A 27381-nucleotide genomic window follows, 5' to 3' on the forward strand; every position below is an offset into this window, starting at 1 on the left:
GGGCCAGGGAGGGAGCCCCTCGGGGACGGTGGCGCCCGGCCCTGAGGAGCTGTGGCAGCGGCTGCTCTCAGCTGGGGGGCGGCAGGGATTGGGGGTTTCTATGGCAACGCAGTCGCCTCCTTCCCTTTCCCAACGACACTGAGGTGAAGGGGAGACACCCCCCCCAGTGGCGCTCCCCCACCTCCACTAACGTCCGCGGAGGGGCCGGCCGAGGGGGAAGAGGTGCTGCTCGCTGCCGAACGGGGTCAGGTTCCCCAGCCCGGCGGAGGCAGAGCTGCACCACCCCGCCCGTCCGCCCTCTCCAGCTCCGGTCAGCGTTTCTTAAAGGAAGGCCGTGCCCTCGGCAGGCTGGCGGGTGTAAACTCGCTCAGCTCACCTGAGAGGCGATCAGACCTCGTGGTGTGGGCTCATGTGTAGCCATGAGTACGCTGTTGTAGCCTTGGTGGAGACTGGAATTACTGAAACGTGTGTAAAAAGTCAAGGCTCTTCATTCGTAAAAGTCGTGAAAATGGTTCTATTATGCTCCTCGACTTTCTTGTTCTTGTTTGTCATACGACCAGCACTTTAAACGTTTTTACAGCTTTCACTATGGAAAAGATTTAATGCTTTATCAATGTGCAAAGCTGCCTACCTCTAGCGGCAAGTGCAAGTTTCAGCTGTATCTATCTACTGTGACCAAAAGAAATATTGATTAAGCCTGAAATAGCATTAGGATCCTTCCAAACAGAGATGGGTTCAGTTTTTGAACACTTCTTTTGTGTTTTATCACACAGAGGAAATGTGCACTTCTTTATAGCCTTTAGTGTTTTTCATGGTTAAGGTAAGCGCTCGATCAATGCTGTATAAGGAATTCCCTTGCCCTTCTAAAAAAACCCTCTGACATTCTTTAAAATACAAAGAATCCAAACTATGGTATCCCTTTATTGACTTTGTTGCCTGTGCCATAAACAAGTTTTTGCAGGTTGCTCTCCTAAGGAGGGGGATTTTATGATAACTAGATATGTCTTTGATGTAGTCCTATTTCTTTATGAAGTATTATTTCCCGGGCAGCAACATGCATCAGAGAGTACATTGTTTCCTTTTTTTACTACTACATTCCTTTTCCAAACAGTATTTAGCTCAAACACTTGTATGTACAGGTGGTTTTGTGCTGGTTTATGACGTTGTCTTTTCCGCTTTTGTTGTGTTACGTGATTTTTTTTCACTTCATGTACTGTTACACTGATCTGTGTCTCAGCCAGGACATTGTAAGTCTAGATCTGCAGAGAATAACTTTGGTTACGTTATAAGCATATATAAAGCCTTGAGTAGAAGCTAGGTATTTTCTTGCACTCTTATTATTTCACCTGCTTGGTTAGAGACAGGATTTTGTTCATGTAATGGAATTCCAAGCGGCTGTTGTATCCAGCCACTGATGGAAAGTTAAAACCACTCATGATTTATTTTGCTTCCCAATGGCTGAGCATTTAGGGTACTGCTACATCAAACTTCTGAGAGTGAGAGAGGAGGAGAAATTTCTCCCTAGCCTCATCGGTTTGGGGAAGAAGCTTTTTAAAAAAACGGCTCTTGGGCGTGGAGGAACTTGATTCCTTGCATGGCAGGAGAGCTGGTTGAAGTTTATGGAAATCGGAACTAGTATTATCTTGGATGCACCTGTTTTACTGGTAAGCAGAATCATCCAAAATAGTCAGTTTAGGGTGCTTCTGCGTATGATTGTACGTGTATAAGGTTTTAATCAGAATAGATGTTTCAGGCCTCAAAATAAGTTCCATGCGTAAAAAAAGGTAAGAAGTTTAATGATTTAAATGTAAGCCAGGCATTTGAAATGTCCAGCGGCAGGCCATTGGTGTTTCTTAAGCTTAGCCACGCGTGTCTGAAGGCTGCAGTAGTAAGGTTGTCTGAGTTGGGAAGGGAATGGGGATGCAGAGGTGTGCCGAGCACTGCTGTGTGATGAGAAGCAGTTGGCCGTGTGCTGTAGCTTTCAGATATGTTACTGTGAATTAAGTCAAGATGAAAGCCACTTTTCAGCAGGCGGCTTAAAGTAGCTGCCCTTGAGGGGTTGCATTGTAACTGCTCTCCCAAACTTGCTGCCTGGCCCGAATAAATTCACCCCCACACTCAAAACCTATTGACAGAACATGGGAATTTTGCCATAAGTGTTCTGGATCAGCATCTTTATTATGAAATTAATGAATGAATTTTAAGTCCTTCTTGTCTTTAAGTCTTGTACAGAGTAGGAAGATCTTTTTGCACTGACTTTGTCATATTTGTGCACTAATACTGCATTATGACAGCAAGTAGAAAGTAGTGAAACAAAAAAACCCTTTACATTAAGAAAATATTTCAGCTACTGATTTTTTTAATAGTATAATTTATTAAAAATGCATTAGATTTTGCTGTATAATAAATATATAAATTATATTTATAAATTATATTTATTTTATATATAATACTTAAGCAAACGAATAGCCAGTAAGTTGATTCCTTTGTAAAAGAATAAAATGAACTTCTTAATGCCTTCCATTACTTTTATTCTAGGGCCTGGAGCACCTGATAAAAATTCAAATATCCATATGTTCTTAATTTAAAAACTTATTTTAAGGGATACATCTGCCCTACCAAGATACGAAGGCAGTAGATTTTTTATTTATTTTTTTTTCCCCTTGGTGGTTGCTGCTTCTCTCATTTTTTGATGCAACTCATGTCAGATCTCATGGAATCCTTCCAGTGATTTCGAAAAATACCAATTTTTTAGTTGCTCACAATAGCATTTGTGACTTTGAAATTTTTTTCTACTTACAGACAAGGAATGAGTGCCGTCAGAGCTCGGCTGTTCACTGTTTCCTCCACGATGATGGTGTGGTGGTATTTTTAAAAGCAGATTCTACCCATCTATTAAGACAAAATCTGTTGTAAGACGTGTAATGTAACAAGGGTAACAAGATTTCAGATCAGCTGATACACTCATCCATGAAGGAAACACATTGTAGATCCTGTAAGAAATTCACTTGTGTGCTGAAACGTGTCTGTTGACAGTAGCTTTATCTCTAGAGCTCTTAGTCATTAAAATGATTAGTCCTGATCCGTTTAGGGTACTGAATCCCGTAAATTCTTTATAATGAGAGTCCATCACCTTGTAATGTTTGTGCACTGCTGCACTGAAAGATTCTTATTTTATATTATAAATATTATATATTTTATATTATATTTATATTTTTATTTTTATTTTCTGGAGTTTATAAAAGCTACGGCAGTATAAATGTAAAAGGCCTTGGTCATTATTAAAATATTTCGTATCCCATAAATCTTGCCCCTCCCAGACAATCATGGCCATAAAACGACTGTGATCTATATCGCAGTCATCATTACCTTTGTGGTTTGCAACTGACTTTGTGAATCAACCCAATGAAGAAAGCAGAACTGTGCTCTCAGTCTGCCCTGTTCGAAGTGCATGCCATTTGGCGCTTAGAGTCGCACCTTCCTGGTGACCTTCACGGTCCTCTTCAGGCAGAATACAGTACCTTATCTGGAGCGATAAAGGTGTATGCTGCGGGTCAGAGTTGAATTTTATCACAGCAATTTCTTCTCAGCCAAAAGCGTGTTGCTTTTACATTGTTTAGATATGTGTGTGTACACACATACTTGAATATATACTTTATATTTTTGTATTTGTTTGCATAGTTACTATGTTTACTAATAGTTCTTATATTTCTATATTCAGTGACACTCAAGTTTTAAAAAAAAAAAACAAACAAAAACCACTTTCTGACCTTTTTTCCCAAAAATGAGAATATAATGGAGAACCACGTGGATTATCAGCAAACTTCCTTTGTTCATTTTAGTGAACTTTTTGGTTTAGTGAACTTGCCTGCTATCCTCCACTCTTACGCAAGTGTCAGGTCTTTTAAATCAAGTTGCTGTTGCTTTTATTGATCTGTTTTAAGTTCCCTGTGTTAAGAGGGGCATTTCAACACCCTTTTTACAGATTTTGTGGAACCCTTAATTTGTCCCTCTGTGTTAAATATAATTAATGTATTTGAATACAAGCCTGGATACTTCTGATGTTATACCTCTCTTTCTGAAAGGTTCCACATGGTGTACAGTAAATGTCTTCTGAGGTTATTTTTAGTTCAGCCACATATTCTGTGTGTCTTGGTTTTTTTAATATACAAAATGTTTATTTCAGTCTCAATGACTGGTTTGCAAGAGTGGACCATTTAACATTTTTTGGTTTGGATGAGAAAAGAAATTTATTAAGTATTTCCAATGTAAGCAACTGACAGTTACTAGGATGTCATTAGGCCTCCAATGAGAGTTGGAGAGTTCATTTTTGTGGACATTTTCAATTCATATTCTCTCCATGAAAAGTGGTTTGTCTTGTCCTTACCTAACTGCTCAAATAGCAGTATTCATTTGGGTGTGGTAGTCAATAAACTTGCTGACCACAAAATCATTTTATTCCATCTTAATTTTCTCCCCTTGTGCTTTTAGTATTAGAAATAAAAAAAGATTTTTAAGGAGCACATGCTTAATTTAATAGAATCACCTTTATCATTGAAAAATGGCTGTCAGTTTCTTCCCATGACATGCAGAAAATGATCATTACCTATTCTTTATACAATAGGCATTTCTTTTCCTTTTTGCTCTTATATCTTAAATTTTTAAGGCAGTTTATCAGGAAAGGTATACTATTCCTTCTGTGGATGGAAAATAAAACTTTGTAGAACTGTAAGTCTGAGGAGAGGCAAAAGTAACTGGTTGAGTTCTGTGAACAGTAGCAGTCACTGCTGGGTAATTTTGTAAGTGTCAAGCTTTTTTTGTTGTTTTGCCATCTTTTTGTCCATCAAAGCTGTCATGTATTTAGACAAAAAAAAAAAGGAACAGTAAGAAATAAGATTTTAATCTTTTTTAATTTAGCTGTTACAAGAGAGTTACTTTGTCAAGTTTCTCACAGGAAGAGGAAGGATGATGTTATATTTAATGCTGAACTGGTACTGAGATCTAGCATTCACTCTTAGAGCTACCACAGACTTATAACCCTGAAACAACATAATGCCTCTCTTTGTCTCAGTTCTCTTAAAATATAAACAGTACTTGCCAAGAGATGTTTGACATGTGGAAGTTATTTAAAGGAATAAAGGGCAAATTAGATTTGACCTTCATTTGAATATTTCAGTACTGGTGGTAGTGGGAGATGGTTGTTAGTCTTCCCCAGTCATGTCTTTGAACGATGGACAAACAGCACCCAGTTGAGCCGACAGCCACAGTTTCAAGGTCCTCTAGGTGGAAATTTAATAGTTATGCAAATTCCATTATAGAAAGAAGTGAAAATTATTTTACTACATCTAATCTCCATGAGCTTTTTTTCACTGCTAGTTTCTGTGTTAAGAGCAATATTTAGTTCTTTTATTTTAGCAAGAAAATATTTTATCCATTGCATTTTAAGAAATTATGAAATGACTTTAATTCCATCAAGATTAATGTAGGAATATGGCTCTCAATTTCCACAGTCCTGTGAAAGTATCGATCACATATGAAAAGTACCTTATTTACTACAGTAAGCCACCATTTGCTTTTTTGCATTTTTAAAACAGTTATTTATGGCTGTTCTTTACTTGAACTTCTGAAAATTAAAAAAGTAACATTATTATGAGCAAAAAGCTCCTTAAAATGCTTGGGTGACTAACATAGTTTGACATTCTTATTTATGAGTGGAATAAAGAGCTCTATATTATACCTAGAAAAATAACAAATATGGGACATGACTGACGGAAGAGGAACAAATCCAAAAATCGAGAATTTGTCAAAAAATACCCTGCTAGCAGTTTGGAGAAGCAAGAGCTGAAGGGCCCCTGCTGATCTTGAGTCTGACACTGTATTTCAGGAAGAGATTGTTCTCCCTAGTAACTAACATCAAATTTGATACACTGACCTTTAGGTTTTTAATTCCTTTAATTTGTGTCTTATCTGCTCACACTTAGTATTTTTAACTGAGTATTTTCATTGGCTTTCTTCAAAGAGTTTGAAAGCAGTGTGAATTTGATGGCCATCCCTTTGCCTTGTGTTTTGTATCACGTTAAACCTTGACTTTGTAACATTCTTTTACTCAAGTAGTCTGTGCAGGTCTTCTAGCAATGTAGACATGATACGATCAAGCCCAGGTGAGCAGTTGCACATACATCTTGCTCTCTGCATCACAAAAAAACCAAAACAACTTCGAGAATTTGAAGTGTTTTAACATCACAATATTATGCGTGGTTGATGGTGTCTTCTCTCAGTAACGTCTCTGAAGCTGTGTGTAGGTGGAGACTTGAGCATGGATAGCAAGAATATTACGGATGAGTCTGGAACGGGTGAGAGAAGCCGAGAGTGTTGGAAATTAAGACACAATCTGAAATTGGGAGGAAGAGCTGTGACTCTACAAGGACTGTGAGTGGCTAACAAAGACTGTGAGCAAGAAGTGCTTTAAGAGCATTGGGACATAACACAATACATGTAGTAAATGGACTTGTGGAATGGTAATGGAGAGTATTAGGGCAGAAGGATTCAGGAGGCTCTTAATTTTGATCCTCCAGTGTTCGTCTATAGAGCTGTTGCAGGTGTTTCTAAAACAGAGAATAGGACTGGATGCGTGCTTTCTAGAAGCATCAGTCCTCTTACTGTGCTGCACTGGGACGGGATAATTCAGTTGAGGTGTTGCCCACATTCACCAAATGGTCCTGTCAGTTCTTGTGGTATAGAACCTGAGATGCTGTAAAATGTTTCTACAATGATAAGGACCGCTGAACTTTTTGTTTAATTTTGTTGGTTTTGTTTTTGTATAACTGAGATCTGATCTGGAAAACATTTTCTTTATACTGATATATTGCAGTTATTGGAGTGAAAAATTGCTTTCAGATCTCTAGCCCAAGACTACTCCTGGAAAGTGTTTTCAAAACACTGGTACTTATGTATCCAAATGATTCCTGCTGTGGGCAGACTGGATTATACCAAGCCTAAAATTTTACCTTGTTTTTCTGACTATATTTTACAGAATCTGGGAAGAGGCACAGCTGGCAGCTTCCCCTCTTTTTCTCTAAGTGTGAGGGCTTTCCTCATCGTAATGCATAAACCCTGTGTAAACCCTGTGATGAGGAGAGATGCAGCACAGTGTGAATGGGGTAGCTCTGAAGAAACTGCAGTGCCTTATAATTGTGTTTCCTGAACAGTAATAACGGAGAGTGCTGTAGCCTTTGCAGTATGTCTCCTTAAATCTCCTCTTAGTGTTTCTGAACAAAACAATGAAAACCTATACACACAGTACTGTCAAATACAGAAGGAAATAAACTAAAGGTATAATTTATCTGAAGCAGTAGATATTTGTGCTTCTTATTATATTAGAAAGTAGGTAGTTTTTAAAAAATTGGTTTCAAAGTAATAGCGACACCTGAAATAGCTAGAATTTGTATCTGCAGTCTTTCAGTGCTTTGTAATCCTCAGTGACCATATCCTCTCCCTTGTGAGTCTGGGAAATACTGTCATCCGAGCTATAGAAACTATGAAGCCTACTTGGGAAGCGAGACACAAACTCAGCGTGTTGTCTAAGATCACCCAGAATATCTGCACAGAGCAGGGAATTGAACTAAGTATTCTCTGGGTCTAAGCTTGAGTTGTAATGATTAAAAATCCTTTGGGCTCCAGTTCTAGCACTGCTGATATCTTCTCTATGATTCTTCCCCGTTTTCGGGGGGTGGGCGGGGTGTGTGGTGGAAATGACTGTGGTGGTGTTGGAAATGACTGTGGTGGTGGTGGTAACTCTCAAACTGACGGACTTACTCAGTGCTTGTAAAGCTCTTAGTATTTTCTACCTGAAAACCTCACAAAGATGAAATTAGATGTTAGGATTTTATGGCCAAGTCAGAATCTTAGTACCATAATTGGATTTCTGTAAATGTATTTTAGGTCTCCTATGTGATTAGAGATGAAGTGGAGAAGTATAACCGAAATGGGGTAAATGCACTTCAGCTGGATCCAGCATTAAATAGACTCTTCACAGCAGGCCGAGACTCTATTATAAGGATATGGAGTGTCAATCAGCACAAGGTAAGTCATGAGAGGATTCCGATGTCTAAACCTACTTTTTTCCAAGTTATCATGCTAATAAGCTGCCTACTGGTGTACATCTGATACTGTTTTTTAACAGCTGCCAATTATTATGATAGGAAAATCATTTTGATATTGCTCATGCTGTGATATCTTGCATAGCTGTAGAGTTCTTTCACAAAAAGATTCTGGAATAGTGACTTCAAGCAACTCCGCATTAGGCAATTTTTGATCCATTCGAAGGTTGAAGAAAGTATCACAACAGGATCTGATAGTCACAATCTTTTCCATTTGTGATGAGATCTTACAAACTTTTTTTTTCTTAATTTGCAGCAAGACCCTTATATAGCATCTATGGAACATCACACGGATTGGGTAAATGATATTGTGCTCTGCTGCAATGGTAAAACATGTAAGTACTTAAATGTTTGAAAACTACAGTGTTCAGAAATTGTGTGTAAATTGTGTGTTATCTGCTGCTTTAATTATTTTCCATCTTTTCTTAGCATGTAAAATTAATTTGTGATGTGTATTGTAAATTTGATAAATAGTGTAAGCAGATGTTTTAATGAAAATTTAAATGTGTGTATAAATGATTCTTTTAATGTTTTTGAAAAGCAAATTAGAGTAGTACAAATATGCTCTAAAGTAACATATAAGCCATTAAAGTTTACTCTTTATTCTTTCCAATTTAGTGATATCTGCTTCTTCAGATACTACTGTTAAAGTGTGGAATGCACATAAGGGATTTTGCATGTCAACACTAAGGACGCATAAGGTGAAAAACATTAGCTGTAAATACTGTATGTTATCACTGACAATCTTTTAAATATTAAGGTGTAGACTTCAAATGGATAATGTTGTTGATTTTATGTTGTTATATTTACTTTATTGTAGGATTACGTGAAAGCCTTAGCATATGCAAAAGATAAAGAACTGGTAGCATCTGCCGGGCTGGACAGACAGATATTCCTCTGGGATGTAAATACTCTAACAGCACTGACTGCCTCAAATAACACCGTAACAAGTAGGTACCTAGGGAGGGAAGGCAAATGCAGTGCATTTTATTGAGTAGCATAATCTGTGAGATCAGTTTAAAACTATAGATACCTGTTTCTGTGTATACATAAAAAATGTGCAAGAAATTTTAAGGTGGTTTTGGTATGTAATCAGTCCATTTGTTGCGTTATATAATAGCTGAAAATCTAGAGCAGCCAACAGTCATGGCATTTAGAATAGAGGGCAGGTCTCTTTGAACATTTTCTCCTGAAATGTAATGTGCTGGTATTCTCTGAGACTTGATAGAGCTTTAGCTTGAGAAGCTTTTTGCTCCTCAACTAACCCGTTATAGAAATTTTCCCTTAGGTTATTTGTCAGTGCATTTTCTGTGTATTATAATTTGGTTGTTTTTTGAGGGTTTTTTTGTTTTGTTTATGTAGATCTGCAAAAAGTGCAGTACAGCTCCTAAAGCAGAACTTGATACATTTATCAAATCTATCTGTCAGAAGAATACAGTTACTAGATAAATTTAGATTAAAAAACGTGGGAAGTAATACTAAGCAGTAATTACATGTAAGGATAGCATACTAGTGAGATCGAACTCACTAGTTAGATATTAGAACGTGAGGGGAAACTGTCCGTAGACTCTACTTAACAGGGTTAATCCTTAATGTCGTCATCATCATCTTTTAAGAAGTGGTCTGTCCTGCTTCTCTATCCCAATAAAGACATTACAATAAATTATGAGATCTTTCCTCATACAGCAATTCCAGCACCGCTTTCTTAGAATAGTCAAGGTAGAGCTGGTTAAGTTTCTCTTCTGGGAAGTATGGCACCAATCTTCAAGTTCAGTTACATTTAGTTAGTGAATAACGTAAATCTGGGTCATCAGCATCCTGGTTTGTATCAGCTATTTTGCAATATATTTTTTCAGAAAGAGGTCTAGTTTGACCACAGTGTGTTTTGCTGCCTATAGGTAGATTGTGAAAATAGTGTTCAAAGTGACTGGTCTCTTTCATTGTATAGTTACGGTTTGATTCCTCTTTAAACAGTAGCAGAGCCTCAGATGTATGCATTGGGAAAGAACGTACCATCTTGCTTCACTGCCACACTGGAATTTTCTAAATAAGACTACTTGCTTCCTCATTCATAGGTTCGGAATGACTCAAGAAAAATCTGCAAAACTAAAATTTGGAATTGGCCCAACAGACTTTTAAGAAATTTCAGGAATATGTGATTCTGTAAATAAGAGGCAGGCATATAGTTGTTTTGATGTGGTTTTTTTAATTACTGTTTTGGCTAATTCTGAAAGGTGTGTTAATTTTATGGATTTGGTAGCTTCTAAAACTAAAGGTGCATCTGGTGGGCAGAACTGTCAGTTTTGCATTTGTTCTGTCTGCAGGACTTTTTAATTCAAATACAGCCTTATGCTGGCACGTCTGTGTAGCCTTCAGAAGAGAGATGGCTTCTAGTGAGCTGTGTTGGACTGCAGAATAGTATTGGGATGGCACATGACTGCACATAACTAAGTAGATTTACCTTATATTTCCCCGAAGTTTTCTTTCACTGAAAGTAGAATTATTCTATCACCAAACTTTGCTGATAACTGTAAGTTATGCTATCTTCTGATTGAACAGGGAGTTTTTGAAGGAAGAGTTTATTTGCTGGCTAACAGGAAGACTCGGTTGTGGGGCGGGGGGGAAGGATTTCTTGAGCACCGCAACAGTGATACAGAACTTAAATGATTCAAGTGAGTCATAATTGGGAGATGGGGAATACTGAGGAGCTGATGCTTGTTTTTGAGCCCAAGATAAACTGAAGTGGAGGCATTACCTCTAAGATGACAGAAATAAATTTGCATTTCTAGAGTTAGAACAGTAATGCTTCATAAGGGGGAGAAAGGGGAAGCGGGGGAGTTGTTTTTCTTTCTTTCTAGTGCTCCCAACTAACAGTGTTTCTGTTGGGAAGAACACAGTATATGTCCTTAAAGAAGCTGGTTTTCCTCAGTCCTTTCAAACAATATTGATTTTTTTTCAGAGTGCAAATGAAGATTGTTCTTGTGCGTTAATTTCCTATCTGATTACAGGGAAGCCAACACTAAAAGAAAGCCTATTTTTAAAGAGTCTCTCAGTCAGCATAGCCATAATTTAAATTAGGTGGAGAGATTTTGCTTTTGAGAGATAGTCCTTTCCAGAAGAGGGTAGAGTCGAGCTTCGCTTTTCTTCTGGCATAAATTTTGCTTCTGTACACTTAAGATTCTCTCTTCCATTCCTGACGTCTAGCTTGCGATAACTCTGTACATTATCCTTTCATAAATTTATATGGTTGTTGAACAGTGTGCTAACCTTCAAGAGTTTTCAGTTCTGCTTTTTGCCTTCAGCTATTCTCTGGGGACAGTGGAAGACTATGACTTGATTTTGGCTACAAAATAATAGATTTCATTTGAAAGTTTACATTTGAATAGCCATAGCTAGTTAAGAGGACCCTGAAGTAAAGCTGCATAATTCTTACACCGTGACAAAATATTTATGATATTGGGTCACAAATACTGAGTTAGAAACTTATTTCCCTAATATACATAAATCATTATATAAAGTTTCACATTTTTGCTGGCAATACAGTTTGCTATTCTCAGCCTTTTTGGCATGCTGATCGTATGGTTTTGAGGCTTGATGAAATGCCTAATGGTGCTCTCTGAATAAATGATTTTCATTTGCTGTGTCTGTGCTTTTCCCAGTTGAGGGATTGGTACTTTAATCTGTCCAAAAGTAGATTGGGCTAGAAGGTATAGAATTCCTCAACTCTGATGACAGTTGTGATGCTAAGGAGTTGCCATATGGTTTTCCCAAATGCAAAGGCGGCATCCGTGCTCAAGTAACACATTTCAGCACTGCAGTATAACTTCAGTAATGCGTCTCTGCTGAACTAAGAGAAGAGCCTTTAGTATGTAATGTAGAATTTTACTGCTACTTGGCTTGGAAAAAAATCCCTGCACTTAAATCCAAATGCTATGTATTATAAGATCACATAGAAGTATCATTCTCTAGTAAAGTAACTGAGAAGAGCAAGAGTATCTTGATGATCCTGGCACTGAACTGTGGTGCCAAAAGGGCACCAGGACTGTAATGACTGTAAGTCTGAGGGGTCACTTTGGTTTTATGCTAGCAGCAGATTAAGAATTGGGATGAGGTTTTCCTAGCAATATGCTGCCTACAGTCTTTCTTTTTTTTTTTTTTTAAAGCAACTCTATATATGGGGTAGAGTGGCACTGTTTTCATGGATCGAAGGGTATTAAAATACCCTAAAATAACATTTTTGAGCGAATAAGTATGTTTTTCAAATGACAGCATTAAAACTGAAAATGTAAATTTTATTTTGAAATAGCTTCTTCCCTGAGTGGGAACAAAGACTCAATCTACAGCCTTGCAATGAATCAAATGGGAACAGTTATTGTGTCAGGGTCCACTGAAAAGGTAAGCAAAAATCTGGTAAGGCTCATTCCAGTTCAGTTCAAAGTTAAGTATAAAGAGACAATTTTATTCATTTTGAATGTCATGTCTGTAGCAGATTTTGTGTTTTTAATAGTGAGGGTTGACACTTTTTTTTTTTTAAGCGGGAGTGTAAGTCTAGGATACAAACACCTGCCTCAGTCTGAAGATGTGTATATATCCATATAGTTTTAATACACAGAAGAGGCAATCAGATCATCTTGTGTAACCCTCTCTCTATCAGAGATCATTACATTTCACCACACGAGCTCTGATTTTGGGGGCACGTTACTCAGATGATTATAAAAACTGTAGCATTTGCCACAGGTAAGAAAGAGGTGGTACCAGCAATTTGTAAGACTTGTGCAGGAGGTGGGAAATGAAGTGAGCTAATGAAGTTCAAGTGTTCCCAAGAGATAGCCCATGCTCTTTGTTGTAAAGGAAGGTGAAACACCCTAAAGTCACCTGCGAGTTGTTTTTTTACCTCATCTAACCTTGAGAGAATTTTATTTCCAAGTCAATATAAAAATGAAAATAGGATACACCAGCGAAGCATCTGAGAGGATTCTCAGAATCTGTTTTTTACCCATATCACACTATCCTGTTTCCAGTCACTTCCATTCTTCAATTTCTTAAGAAGACAGAACAAATGAAATTAAAATCAAGCGAAGAAAATCACATCTGATTATTAGAGGTGCATAAGATCTAGTTATGTCTGTCTTGTTCTAATGAAGCATGTTTTTGGTGATGGATGTCTGCGTGTTCAGAATAAGGGTCAGTTTATTTGGAAAGGCTTAATTTTCTGTAGAGAAAATGCATTGGTGGGAAGAATGACGTTAATGCCAGTTTTCCAATGTCTGTTTATGTAGGTTCTAAGGGTGTGGGATCCGAGAACTTGTGCAAAACTAATGAAACTCAAAGGGCACACGGACAATGTAAAAGCTTTGTTGTTGAACAGAGATGGCACCCAGGTATGTGCTTTAACTTGAGACAAAGGCATTTTACAGAATGCAGAAATGTCATTAGTCTTTTTCAATATAATTATTTTATGTCATAGATTACAGAAGGTAGCTTAACAAGTATTTTACAGGTATTTAGTGATTAAGGTAGGGAGGCTGGTGGGTGAAAGCTCTTACAGGTCCATCTAGGTATGAAGGGGGTGGTTTACATAAAATGTTTGGAAATTGTGACTAGAATTGTTAACTGCCAGTCTTTGTTTAGCACTGTCTTAATGGAAAAATATAACCATAAGAATTATGAAAGCTCTTTATGGAATAAATGATTTTAAAAGACTTAAATACCTGCTTGATTTAAGTATGATGGTTGTTGCTCAGTGTCTTTCAGGCAGCTCTGATGGGACTATCCGCCTATGGTCCCTTGGGCAGCAGAGATGTATAGCCACATATCGAGTCCATGATGAAGGTGTTTGGGCTCTGCAGGTCAATGAAGCCTTCACTCATGTTTATTCAGGAGGAAGAGACAGGAAGATTTATTGTACAGATTTACGAAATCCTGATATCCGTGTGCTTATCTGTGAAGAAAAGGCACCAGTTCTTAAGGTAATTGAGTTTAATTCAGAGAATCACAGAATGGTTGAGGTTGGAAGTGACCTCTGGAGGTCATCTCGTCCACCACCCCTGCTCAAGCAGGGCCACCTAGAGCCGGTTGCCCAGGACCATGTCCAGATGGCTTTTGAATATCTCCAAGGATGGAGACTTCACAACCTCTCTGGGCAACCTCTGCCCGTGCTCAGTTATCCTCATGGTATAAAAGTGTAATTGTATTGCATGTTGTCTAATGAAATAGTGGCTTGAGGTATAAGTTGATAAAAGAATGCACATTGGGTAACAAGTGTTTATTACACCACATCTTCAGTGTATTGGCTTTGTCTCCTAAGTTACATCTGAAATTTAATTGTCTGAAGAAGATAAATGCCTGGCAGCTACCTAAAATATGCAAATTCAAATAGTAATGAAATTGAATATGCGTCAAACATGAAAAGTTATTTTTACCAGACTCTAGTATGGTTTTAAGAAACTAAGCTGGCATTGCCAAGGCTTTAGACAAAAATGCATGTTTCTTAGCAGCAATATATATGTACAGGACTGTGTTAGAATATGTTGCATACTCATGGGAACTGGGAGTAAAATTTATTGTGGGTTTTTTGAACAGCTAAACATGATGTTTTCTTAACTGGAGAAAACTGCATGCACAAGTCTGAGTCTTTTGAAGAGACTGCTTTTTGGATTTTTTTTTTTTTTTTTTTGCTGTCTGTAACTCCCGATGACATAACCTTGGAACGTGTAGGTATATAAGGAGTGTGCGATGGAAACAGATGCCAGCGTATAAGCAATCTGGCTTTCCTTGCGGGTGAACTCTGGCTTAGTATGTTCAGATAAAATCCTGGATCTATTAATGTAGTTTTGAAAAAGTCAGAATCTGAGAAATTTCAGTTCAAAATGGAAAATGAAAGCTATGGTCAGCTGTACAAAGATCAGAAAGGGTCTTCTAAGATCTTAGCTACAGTGATTCGTTGTTGTCCAAGAAGTGTAACAGCAGAGCCAAATGTATAAAGTTCTGCTTTTTCATTAGTACAGAACTTCTTATATTCTCTTTTTAACCATGTGAAGTATTTGAATGCAAAGTAATTCAGAAAATATTGTACCTATCAAACTGTCTGTTAGACAAGATTGCATCACGCTAGAAGCAACTTTAAATACTGGGTGTTTAGACACATTGCATCTACTATTGTCCATGTCCAGAATTTATTTGTTGAATATTTGAAACAATTTCTCTGGAGTTTCAAAAAATGCAGCTTAGTTATTTTTCATTTAAACTTTGTATTTCTGTAGTAAAATGAAGGTAGTGCTGTTTCTGAGATACATCCAAGTATGAAAGCAGATCTACACAGAGCAAATATTAATTGAACAAAGGAAAATTAAGTTAAGCGTGCCTGAAGGTATCTGTTGTTTCATTATTTAGATGGAACTTGATAGATCAGCTGATCCTCCTCCAGCACTTTGGGTTGCAACAACTAAATCCTCTGTGAATAAATGGGTAAGTGATATATTGTACACTCTGTGAATTCAGTTAAGTAGTCATGGGACTTGCAGTCTTCGTTTGGGAACTGTTGGACTGTTGCTTGCAATTTGACTGTGACTTGCTATGATCTGTAAGCTTTCTTTAAGAAAATCATAAAATGCTAATATTGAAATTGATCAAGACATTAAGCTTCGAATTACTTCCTTTGCTATCCATTTATGCTGCTTTTAGAAATAAATTACCTTACTCAGAACTGGATGATTAACATCTAAATAGCAGCATGAACTGGCAGTTGTTACTCACAGATAAAAGCAAAGTTTATAGATTATTATGAATGTGTCATTATTTTGTTTCTTTCTTTAGACTTTGAAGGGAATTCATAATTTTAGAGCATCTGGAGATTATGATAATGATTGTACCAATCCTATACCACCCCTGTGTACACAGCCTGACCAAGTTATAAAAGGTAAACAGCTGTTTTCCAGAGTACCTTATAAAATCTGTTATCATTAGACAGTCTTAAAGATCTACCATATCTGCTGAAGTTTTTAGGTACTTGATACTATGATTTCAAACGAAACAAAGACAATGTGGTTATCATCTATTTGGTGTTAGTCACAGTTAAAATAGTGTTTAAACCTTGGTGATATCCAAGTCTTACATAAAATAGTGAAACCAAAGAACAATCACACAAGTCATGTTATACAGTTTAATGTACTATTAGGAAAAAAAAAAAAAATCACTGTAGTGACCTTAATTCTTGTTTGTTTGCTAGGGGGTGCTAGTATTATTCAATGCCACATTCTTAACGACAAGAGACACATATTAACCAAAGACACAAATAATAATGTGGCATACTGGGATGTCTTGAAGGTAAGTATATAATTTTGGATTAAACATCTACTGTTGGATTATTAATTATTTTGTACCTTTTTTTATATTTTTTTTTTTTTTTTGGGTGTGGGGTTCCTGTGGTAGAAAGTAAGTCATCTTTCTGTCCCAAGACGTAATGCAAAGATTGCTGTTTGAAAGGGGAGGGGGCATTTCTGAGCTTTTCTGCATCTTTGCCTGACGTGAGGCTGACATCTTCATTCGCCTGAAATTCAGACCCTTGAATTCTCTTCTGAAAACAGTAACGTTTGTTTTGATTGGGTTTTGTTTCAAAGCGGGCTCGTAGAGGCCCATGGGCATGTCTGCCCAATGCAGTATGGAATAGCATAAGAAAGCTTAGCCTGCAAAAGGGAAAGCTGTGCTTCAGGTCCTGCTACAAACCCACAGATCCCAAGCGAGTGTGCTGACTAGTAGTCTGTGGCTTATTCTGGGAGCATGTTAGTTGGCAAGATAGCAGGCAAGAAGGCAGGACTGGAAGGAAAATTAGCAAAAGGAAGCATGGCTCCCGCCTAGTGTTACTTGCTCCTGTGAGAAGAGAGAGACTTGGCGTGGCATTTCTTTATCTTGCTTTACCCAAGTGTTGGTCAGAGGAGAGGGAAAAGAGTGCAGAGAGAAAGGACTGGAATCCCAGATCAGTGAGATGGTCAGCAATTTCTTCTCTTGCAAAATCCTGTTTGAAATTCTAAATCTTTTTTTCATCTTGAACTATGCAGTGCCTCAGCCAAGATTCAGTAATGAAGTAAAGCACGCCCAACTAACTTACTGAGCTGCTGACTGAAGTGAGAAAGAAGGGAATTAAGTTGGAGAAGGTGGATTTGTACTAAAAATGATCTAGATGACTTTCGTGGAAAAGTGAATAGCTTGCTTTCTTTCCGTTTACAGTTGGTATATATTTAAGTACAGTGTTAGATCTCAGGACCAAAGTCAAATGCTAATGTTAATTTATACCTTCATTCAATTCCTTTTCTCTTTTGCTAGTAAGGGTTTCGGAAGCATCTCTTAGATATGTTTAAATACATAGTCACTTTAGAGCTGGGGTTACTTGCCAGGTCAAAGTGTCATCTTATGTGTAGGATCACTGCGCTCTAAAGCTGAGACTCTATTGAGGATGCTGGAAGAAAAGAGGGAAGTTTTCTTACCTATAGCTACACCCGTCAATCTTTGCTTCCTGTAGCTTTTCCTGGATTTTGAGTAAATAAGTCTTGCAAGGTTACAATCCTTAGAGTTTGCTTAAAGCACGTGTTTCAGGTTTCAGGATGACTCTTCAAGTGGATTACAAGAATTTGGATGTTAACAGACTTACTTGAGGAACTTCAAAATAAGAGTATAAAGTAAAACAGATAGATAAATTAAAACGGGACAAAAGAATTTGCACACAAATTCACTCACTGCTGTTTCCATTGCAGTAGTTGAGCTGAATTTGTTTCTAGATTTGCAACAAATATTGGTGTTTGGCAGAGAGTTGTGCTGAAGTATTGATACTGATGGGGAGAAGAATGACAGAGGATGCTAGAAGACAGCTATCTGCTCAGTGATAGGGAAAATGTTTTTTATTAATGTGAAGTAATCCTTCCATACCTCTCCACAGGCTGGATGCCACTACCTCAGAAATAAATAATAAATAAAAAATAAAAATTACTTACCACATAAACTATTGTTCAATTTTTTGAGAAAAATTTGAATCTTTAACTTGTGTATTTCTGGACTACAGCACTGAGGGAGAAATCGTAAGTCGTAATCATTCCAAGTGTATATGAAAGTCAAGTAAAAGATTTGAGGTGTTGCTATGAATCAATACTCAGAATTTAAAAACTTGTGTATTTATTTTGGTGTACAGGCATGTAAAGTTGAAGACCTTGGGAAAGTAGATTTTGAAGAAGAAATTAAGAAGAGATTTAAAATGGTGTATGTGCCAAACTGGTTCTCAGTAGACTTGAAAACTGGGGTGAGATACAACTCCTAAATCTGTTGTTCTAATATCATATTTCATAGATTTTCATATAGTGTTTGTTCACAAAGGTTTTAGTGTGTTATAAGTTTTGAAGAATGATCATAATTTATCTGATGGGTTAGATTTATTTTGAAGCAAAACAGCAAATTTTACCTCAGTTTTTAATAATCTGAATAACAGATTATTTTTTTTCCCTCACGGTATGGTCAGTTTAAATCCACCAATACCAATTATGAATTAATACAGTTTGGGAAACAAAGTGTGCCATCATGCATTTAGAAATTCTTTGTTTTGTATTCCCAGCTAAGTATGAACAAAATAAATTTATAGACTTTTTTAATACGAAACAACTATTGCATTCCTCTTCCTGGTGGTCTTTTTCCAACAGATGTTGACAATTACTTTGGATGAAAGTGACTGCTTTGCAGCCTGGGTTTCAGCAAAGGATGCTGGATTTAGCAGTCCAGATGGTTCTGATCCAAAATGTGAGTTTTAACTAGTATTTTATGTTTTATCGAGACAAAAAAGCAGAATAAATTCCAGAGTTTATGTTTCAAAGTATTCCAGTGCCACATACGTCAGTAGCTGGTTGGATTTTAGGGCATATTTTCTTGAGACTAAATTCTGCAGAGAATGCTCCAATGAGAATGTTTGCTTTTTTCTGAAACATTTCAGTCATGTTCAGGTTTTCTATTTAACTTGGTTTTAAACCTTTAAGAAGCAAAAGGGAAAGTGTAGTATTCCTAAACTTGGAACTGTTACCTAATCTAGAGAATGTTAAGCATGTGAGTGATCCAACAGTAATGATTCTAAAATCAGCTTTTTCTGAAAGATTATAACGTATAGCTCTGAGATTGTGATAAGCAGATTTCTCTGCCCATAAAAAGTTTGTTCTGGGAACAGAACAACTCAAACTTTTGGGAAAGTTTTCAGCTGTGGATCAAATGTAGCATATTATGATGCCAACGGTTTTTATGTAACTGAAGTTCTACCTCACTATGTCTTGACAGTAAACCTTGGAGGGCTTCTGCTACAAGCACTTCTGGAGTATTGGCCCAGAACACATATCAATCCAATGGATGAAGAAGAAAACGAAATAAATCATGGTTAGTATTTTCATATTTTCCTTTTTTAGGATTTGTTCATACATTCTGTTTGTTTATATTTCTCTTTCTTTAACAGATACAACTTCACTTGCTGTCTTACACCTGTCTCTGTATGCATTATAGACTAATTTTTTTAATGCTTTTAAATTTGCTTTACACCAAAATTTGCTGAGTAGCTTTCTTCTGAAAGTATCGGCAAAAATCTTAAGAACTCTAGTCCATAAAAAAGTAGGTGAATAGATGATTCTGAAGTTACAGAAGCATGATGCCTTGATGAAGAACAATTACTGGCAAAACTAAAGCTTCACTTGGTACAGAAACAGCCTAGATAATGACAGCAAAGAGCAATAGTTCAGTTATTCAACATTAGCCAGTATTCTCTTGACATAATTGTAATTTGTTTCTAGGTATTATGAACACTATAAAATAAAAGAAAGATTTATTGGAAAAAATATATTCAATGGCTATTGGAATAATACATGGGGGTAGGTCTATACAAAACCATCTTAGAGTGGTGTTTTAAGGCAATCATGCTAAGTCTAATCAGGCATGAGATAAAAAGCACAGCCATGTAAAATGTAAGATAGTGGCTGAATTTGGCAGAATAAAAAAGACTGTATAACTCCTAAGCTTGTGGATTATTTTGAAATTAATTCAACCCAGATCAGCTTTGACTGAAAAGTCTTGTCTTTGGCGATTAAGAAATTACTGTCTACAGATAATGCAACTAAGAAAACTGTAAGTTCAGCAATATCTTGCCATTTTGTGACAAAGACTGTGCCAAGAGTTAGCTACTTTCTTCTTTCAAAAATGACCTCCATGGAGGGTTACAGCACTTGGCAGGCTTTTCTGGATAAAGTTGCTGATTCTTATACTTTTGTGTATTGGCAGTCTACAGCTTGAGCCAGACAAGATATGAGAAGTATAACTCAGGCTTTTATATTATTGGAACACTGATGCTGCACTGCTTATTTCTGTGAATAGTTGTGGATTAGTGGAATGTTTACAGTATTCACTACAGAATCAGTCTTCATTTTGCCTTTCAAAAGTAACAATTAAGAAACTCACCCTGAACAGTGGCTTAAGAAGATAAAGTGTACCTGTTGGACACTGAAATTTGTGTAAAGAGACAAGAACTTAAGTCTACATACATATATATATGTATACATGTGCAGTATCATTCCTCTCAATTATTAACAGAAGCGTTACGAATAAATCTTTCAAACTGTAGGATTTTTCACTTGCTCTAGCTTCAGTATCATATTCATCCCTTCTAATAGAGAATAGATTTTCGTTTTTGGTTTCTTTGCATGATATGATTTTTGACCTTTCTTTCACTATATGTCTTGCTGGTCAGAAAGCTGAGGAATTATTCATCTCATGAGACTATGCCATTTAAATTTCTTATGTTGCTCAAATTCAACATCATGTTCAAATACAGTAACTAGATGCTGCAGTGTGATCGAGATGATCTTTCTCAAGTGAAAAGAAGGCATCTAAATACTTCTATATCGTGTTTCAAGATATCTGACTGACTACAAGCTGCACTGTTCAAGAGGTGCATAAATAATACTGATTTTTCTTTAATCTTATCCTATCCATCTGATGTGGAATCAGGTTCCTCAGTGTTTGAAGACCATACTGCTATAACTAGCTAAAAATAAATTGAATTTAGAATGCAGTAAGTTCAAGGAAATGTGAGTCCGAGCTTTACTAGCGTGCTATTTTGACATCTGGCTAATCCAGGTAGAAGAGCAAAGCTAACATCCTTCAGAGTTCTGTACTGTCAGTGTAGAGGGGAAAAATAGTCTTGTCTCAGTGGAATCTCTTTAGTTGATTTCTAATATTAGTATTGTTCAGTTTGACAAATCCTCAGAATTCTGTTAAGGAACTGGAGAAAACTAGTAATCAGGTTTTGGCTCATGAGCTCTATTGCCCTTTTCTCAAAGGCTTTTGAAATAGGCCTTCCACAAACCTGTACTGCTCTCTTTACTCTCTAGTGTTCCTTTTAGTAGACTCGCTGTGTGTTGGAAATGGGGATTTTCTTGTTTTTTGTGAAGCTTATAATTTTGTTAATTTTTGAAATACATTAGCTGCAGGTGGAAAAGACACTTTTTGGTCTATGTATACCCAATTTTAAGGCCTAGTGCAGTCTCACTGTTGTGTATATTTTTTTTCCAACAGTGAATGGTGAGCAGGAGAACAGAGTCCAGAAAGGAAATGGATACTTTCAAGTGCCACCACATACACCAGTTATTTTTGGTGAGGCTGGAGGACGCACTTTGTTCAGGTATAAAAACTCAAGAGTGTAAATTCAGTGGCCAAACAATCACTTCCTTTGTGCAGGCAGAAATGCTATCAAAATGTAATACTTGCGTCTGTTCTGTACTGTACATTCAAGACATGCCCTTGGCAGGCAAAATCAGCAGCTGTTAATGATAATTTTGCATTGTCCAACTGAGTATGTGGGTTTGAACATCAACAAGGTGTGGCGTTTTACAACGGTAAGAGTTGTATATTGTTCTTCATTGTATGTCATAGCTTTGAGATCTGTTTGGGTGCCCTCTTCCTGCAAACTGATTAACTGAACTTTGTTTTAGAATGAAATTGTGCTACTTTAGATTCTTGTAGAACTTCTCTTACGGGTCTGTTGTGCTGGTCTTCGAGCGTTAATGACTCAGACAGGAGATCCTACTCACCTAGAGAGTTGGTTTCTTCTCCCAAAATTATAGTTGATGACCCATTAGAAGGTCCTAAGCTCTGGCAGGTAGGAGCACAGGTTCTGTACTGTAATGTGTATATGCTGATTACCTTTCTATTTCTTTTCATTCTACATTGAAAAGCCTAACTGTGATATATGATACGTCAGACACAGTTTAATAGTGCTGCAAAACAAATGCCAAGCTTTCAAATACCATGAAGCGTTTAATATTTGCTGACATAGTGGATTTTAAATTTGAGGGGTGGGGGATGTTTGATTTGTTGGTTTTGTTTCCCAGGCTGAATAGGCCCAAAAACTATGTAACTTTCAGTTCATGAATTGGTCAGTAAAGCAGGGTAACCTTTTTCAGCTTTGAAACTGATTTTTTTTTTTTTTTCCCTGCAGTATCAATGTATTTACACTGTAGCTGGGGCTTAATATTTGCATCCATTTTGTACTGGTGGATCTTATGACTTATACAGCTTGTTCTCAAGAGAACGCTGAAAAGACACCATCGGAGGGAGCAAGCCATGCTTATTGGACCTAAAAAGTGGCTTGCAGGACACTCTGACAAAATACTTAATTGGAATTTATAAAATTATATGTGGCTTTGTTTCACCATTGTACGTGCGCATTTCTTAAAATCGGTTTTATTCTTTCCATTTGGTGAGGGCTTAGCAGATGCTTTACATGCAAAGCTCGTTTTCCCAAGCAGAAAAGAATTGCTTTGTGCCAGGTGCCTTTCCCCTTCTCCTGACAGTTTTGTACTTCAACACACAAACATATGCAATCCACAAGCAAAGCAGTTTTTTAAATTTCTCTGTGCCATAGCCTATAGTCTCCCGAGATACTTTTCCCTGTTTCTGCTCTAGGGATCTGTCTTCTTCCTGCAGCTACTTTTTCTGGTCTTTACAGAAAATATGTGATCACTTCCCCAATAAGTTTGATGATGTGAAGGGCCAGCTAACTGAGTTCAAGCTCCCTGCCCATTAAAGGGGCAGGTCCTCTCCTGAAAGCTTTTTAATGCACATTACGATAATTGTTTTCTTTCACAAAGGTTATTTCTGTATGTCTTAGGTTATTATGTCGGGATTCAGGAGGTGAAACTGAATCTATGCTTCTTAATGAAACTGTGCCACAATGGGTAATTGACATCACTGTGGATGTAAGTATCGTGTGTATAGATTATGCTTTTTTGTTGGGTTTTTTTTCAGGTGAACTACACTTTTTTTTAACTGGACAGGATCTGAAATGACATTTTAAATTTTTGCTCTGTTTGTATTTAAAATAAGTGGTCTCAAGGTCTGTATTCAAGACCCTTTGAGATTCAATATTTTTTTGATGTGTCCAATTAAGGTGTGTTTGCTCACTTTCTTCTGACAGAAAGTCTTAGAAAAAGAATTCAAAGCACTGTGTATAATTGGTATCCTTTTCAAGTGTGGCACTCAGAAACAGAGAATACTCTTCATATTGCTGCAGTCTTTTGATACTATCTAATTTCCTTTGAAATAAATGATAATTTATATTCAAAAGCTAGATGATACGTGCATCATCTAAATTGAAGCATCTCAGGAGTATGAGTAATTTGGAAGTTGGCTGTGGTGGTGATGTTGATTAAGAATCTCTCTTGGTTTTTGATAATTAGGAGCTGAATATACTTCACATGGCAGCTGCTGGAAATAGGAGCTGGTAACAGTTCATCCTAAATTAACACTTTTTAAATTTGTTTCTTTCTAGAAAAATATGCCCAAATTCAATAAGATTCCTTTCTACCTCCAACCTCATTCATCATCAGGGGCAAAAACTCTAAAAAAGTAAGTAATGCATATTTGACTCTCAAAACTGCAGAAAGAGAATTGCAAGCTCAATCCCCACCCCACCCCACCCCAAAAAAAAAAACCCGGTTTGCCAGAGAATCGTATTGTGCTTGATGAATTTGTAGAAGTTTCTAGTTATTTAAGCAGCATCACTTTGAAGCATTGAATTATATCAGGATATTTGAAAGAACTATAGGTTTCTTTTGGGTTCAATGGGCAGTTGCTTTAAGTTTATGCTAAGAAATGTCCAAAAAGTAACTACTGAAATTAGACTTTCTGTCTCTTGTGGTATTTAATCAGAAAACAGAGGAACTTATAGATTGTTACACTGTTCAGAACCACAGTTTTATGTTATGTTTCCTATTGCTAATAGTGATGAATTATAGCTTTTTAAAAGGAAAAGGTACAAAACCTGACAGTAGGGAATGCAAGATAGTCTGCCTATCACATTAGCTGTAACTGGGAGCTATATAGGTTAGAAATCAATGCAGGTCCTCAGGTACGAAGTCAACGTCATAGACAGTATGCCTACCATTTATATGCAACAATTTTTGGTACTTTTCACAAATGCCTAGTTCCTCTTTAAGTCTTATTGAATTCTTCACATCAGAGACAATTTGGGAAAGAGGAGCTTCACAGGCTTTTTGCGTACTTTGTGGAAAAACTGCTGCTGCTTATGGCTTTAGAATGCCCTGTTAATGTAGTAGGGTGAACAGCATATTCTGGCTTACCTCTTTTATTATTCCATATCCTCTGTCCTTCTCTTACTGATTCCTTTTCTACTGAAAGAATGAGGGTTGTGTACAATACTGTTCATCTAAGGTTTGATTTTAATTCGGTCTTTTGAATATCTTACCACTTTTCTGAGTCCCTTTTGCTGTGTGAATCTTTGGATAAATAGCTGTTATGATCACGGTATTCTGGAAGATCCTGATAATTTACTATTAAACTTACAATATAAAGAGCTTATCTGTGTACTTGCATAGTTTGCTACAGATTAAGGTATTGCAAAGATAAGAAATACAGTTTCTCAAGTTTTTCCCTGCCAAATTTTGCTTACCTTATATAGAGACCGACTGTCAGCAAGTGATATGCTTCAGGTGAGAAAAGTGATGGAACACGTGTATGAGAAAATCATAAACTTGGATAATGAGTCTCAGACAACTAGCTCTTCCAATAATGAAAAAGCAGGAGAACAAGAAAAAGAAGAGGACATTGCTGTGCTAGCAGAGGAGAAGATTGAACTTCTGTGCCAGGACCAGGTAAGTTACTTGGGTGTTTTAGCCTGTGAACAAAACCAATGTCTAGCAATGAATCAGTTGCGAATTTCTGAATACTGAGCTTGAAATATGCTATAGACTATCTGTTACCTTTAAAACTAAGTAAATGTTTTGACATCATGTTAACTTACTGCTGACACAAGTCCAGACAGCTGCAGATAGCCGGATCAAAGAATTTATATAGTATGCCTGTTTAATTTGGTCTGACTAGTAGCCTTTATAGGATTACTTACTCATACTCAACAAATGGACCTAATACAATTCCATAGAGTTCCATTTCTAGCATTTTTGGAATGTTCTGAATTCTACATTTCTAGCAGAGTTCAAAATTTGTCCAAAATCATGAATTGTCTAGCAAGTGTAATAAATGCATGAAGATTAAATATTGAGGAGGTGGTTGTAATACAAAGTTATATGTTACATTGCTAAAATCTTCCAGTAATGCGTCAGGTTTACTTGCTCGTTGAAAAATCCGAGCCTTTGCATGGTTCATCTTTGATGCCAGTTCACCCAGAGGATTGTTTTGCCCAACCACAGTGTTTTATCTTTGAATTTCTGCCAATCTAGCAGATCTGTGGAATGAAAGATGAATTTTTACTGTTTAGGTTTTGGATCCGAATATGGACCTTCGAACTGTAAAGCACTTCATTTGGAAGAGTGGTGGTGATCTGACACTTCATTATCGCCAGAAATCAACGTGAAGGGAGCGGTGGACCCAAATGGTTATTTACTTGACCGTACTGTACTGGTTCCAAGAGTAGTACTATAGAAGCCCACTGAACCCCTAAGGTAGATGAGACTTCTAATGACTCAGTATGGACGGAAAGTATACATTTAATTGAAGTGACTAATAGATCTGTAATATAGAGGAAAAAAATCTATATGACTTAAACTAAAGTCTGTCCTAGTCTCAGCTAATGAGATGGGAAGTCCCTGAGTGGTTCGTGTTGTGTGAGGTGTACAGAGAACGGATGATAATCCAGTGCAGACTTTTGCTTCCTCCTCTTTGCTTTTGTTTTTCCAGAACATAATATCCTCATCTGCTCATGCTTGATATGAAACCATTTTGGCCATATTAGTCGCTGTGTTCACAATATAATTCAGAACTGCACAAGGTATTTTTAGTACATTCCATTCATTAAGTTCCTACAACGATTTCTCACAGGTTACTCAAACATTTCCACCACTTAAAGACATTTGGAAAAGAAAAACAACAGAAAATAGGTATTGCATACTTGAAAGAATCGGCCCATTTAATTGCAAATGAAGGGTTAACATTAGAATTGTTTTAATACTGCAACGCAATTGTTGCTTTAGAGAGCTGTTGACATGCAGAATAAGAACACTAGATAAATATTGTAGCAGGGTCAGTCCAATGATGCTGTGCATCATAATAGAGTGAACAGGCTTTGCAGCAACTTAAGAGAATTTTTTTTTTTTTTTTAAATATATATAACTACTTCCTGCACTGTGTCCTAGGTGTTCTAAAGACACACTAGTCTAATTTTTGGTAACTGTGCTCCAAAACTATGTGACATTTTGTTAAAACTTCAGACCATCCTGAAAATAACTTCATACGTTTAACGTTAAACTTTAGAAACTTCTCAGCAGATTTCATATTCATGATATAAAAATACTTATTCTTCTTTTCCAAAGTTTTATATGCAGTTGTTCTTTTGTTATAGATGTATGCGGATCTTCTTTTCACAGTTATTTCTAAAAATCTGTGACTGTCATAGACTCATAGTAGTCTTTTATAGAGTTTAACTTATTGGGGGGAGGGGGTAAAGGCATTTCAACTTATCGTGAGAAAATGTGGGGCTGTCCCAGAAAACCATTTGTAGCCAGAACAAATTACAAATCCTCGTAAAGAAATTGTGTAAAAATGACTCTTGTCTGAAGCAGAAGCACAAGTGCCTTCAAAGGGCAGTATATTATTCGAGTTTCTTCAGGAGACATATGCTCTTGCCCTTCCTGTATCTTGCCATCAAGATTTAGGTTGAGGCCTAAAGAAAGTCCCAATA

At 37.0% G+C, this 27381-nt stretch overlaps 2 protein-coding genes across 2 annotated transcripts in view; one reads left to right on the plus strand and one right to left on the minus strand.

Moving 5' to 3' along the window:
* Positions 1-421, minus strand: part of LOC103896180 (sodium channel protein type 5 subunit alpha-like) — a gene marked incomplete at its 3' end in the record, with an annotated part of 51864 nt that extends 51443 nt beyond the window's left edge. The window contains 1 exon segment of the mRNA XM_019471178.1: positions 377-421. Within this exon segment, the coding sequence (XP_019326723.1) occupies positions 377-421 (45 nt within the window).
* A 7524-nt stretch (positions 422-7945) lies between these two features.
* On the plus strand, positions 7946-26466 carry WDR48 (WD repeat domain 48). Its single transcript, XM_019471191.1, has 18 exons — positions 7946-8082; positions 8416-8494; positions 8778-8860; positions 8980-9109; positions 12466-12554; positions 13439-13540; positions 13904-14128; positions 15552-15626; positions 15975-16077; positions 16387-16484; positions 18340-18447; positions 18842-18938; positions 19464-19559; positions 21744-21849; positions 23338-23425; positions 23998-24074; positions 25147-25339; positions 25963-26466. The coding sequence occupies exons 2-18, from the start codon at positions 8437-8439 to the stop codon at positions 26056-26058; spliced, it is 1824 nt and encodes a 607-aa protein (XP_019326736.1). The 5' UTR covers positions 7946-8082; positions 8416-8436; the 3' UTR covers positions 26059-26466.
* Positions 26467-27381: the final 915 nt, after the last annotated feature.

The sequence above is a fragment of the Aptenodytes forsteri genome, unplaced genomic scaffold, assembly GCF_000699145.1.
Source record: "Aptenodytes forsteri isolate BGI_AS27 unplaced genomic scaffold, ASM69914v1 Scaffold80, whole genome shotgun sequence".
Taxonomy (NCBI): domain Eukaryota; kingdom Metazoa; phylum Chordata; class Aves; order Sphenisciformes; family Spheniscidae; genus Aptenodytes; species Aptenodytes forsteri.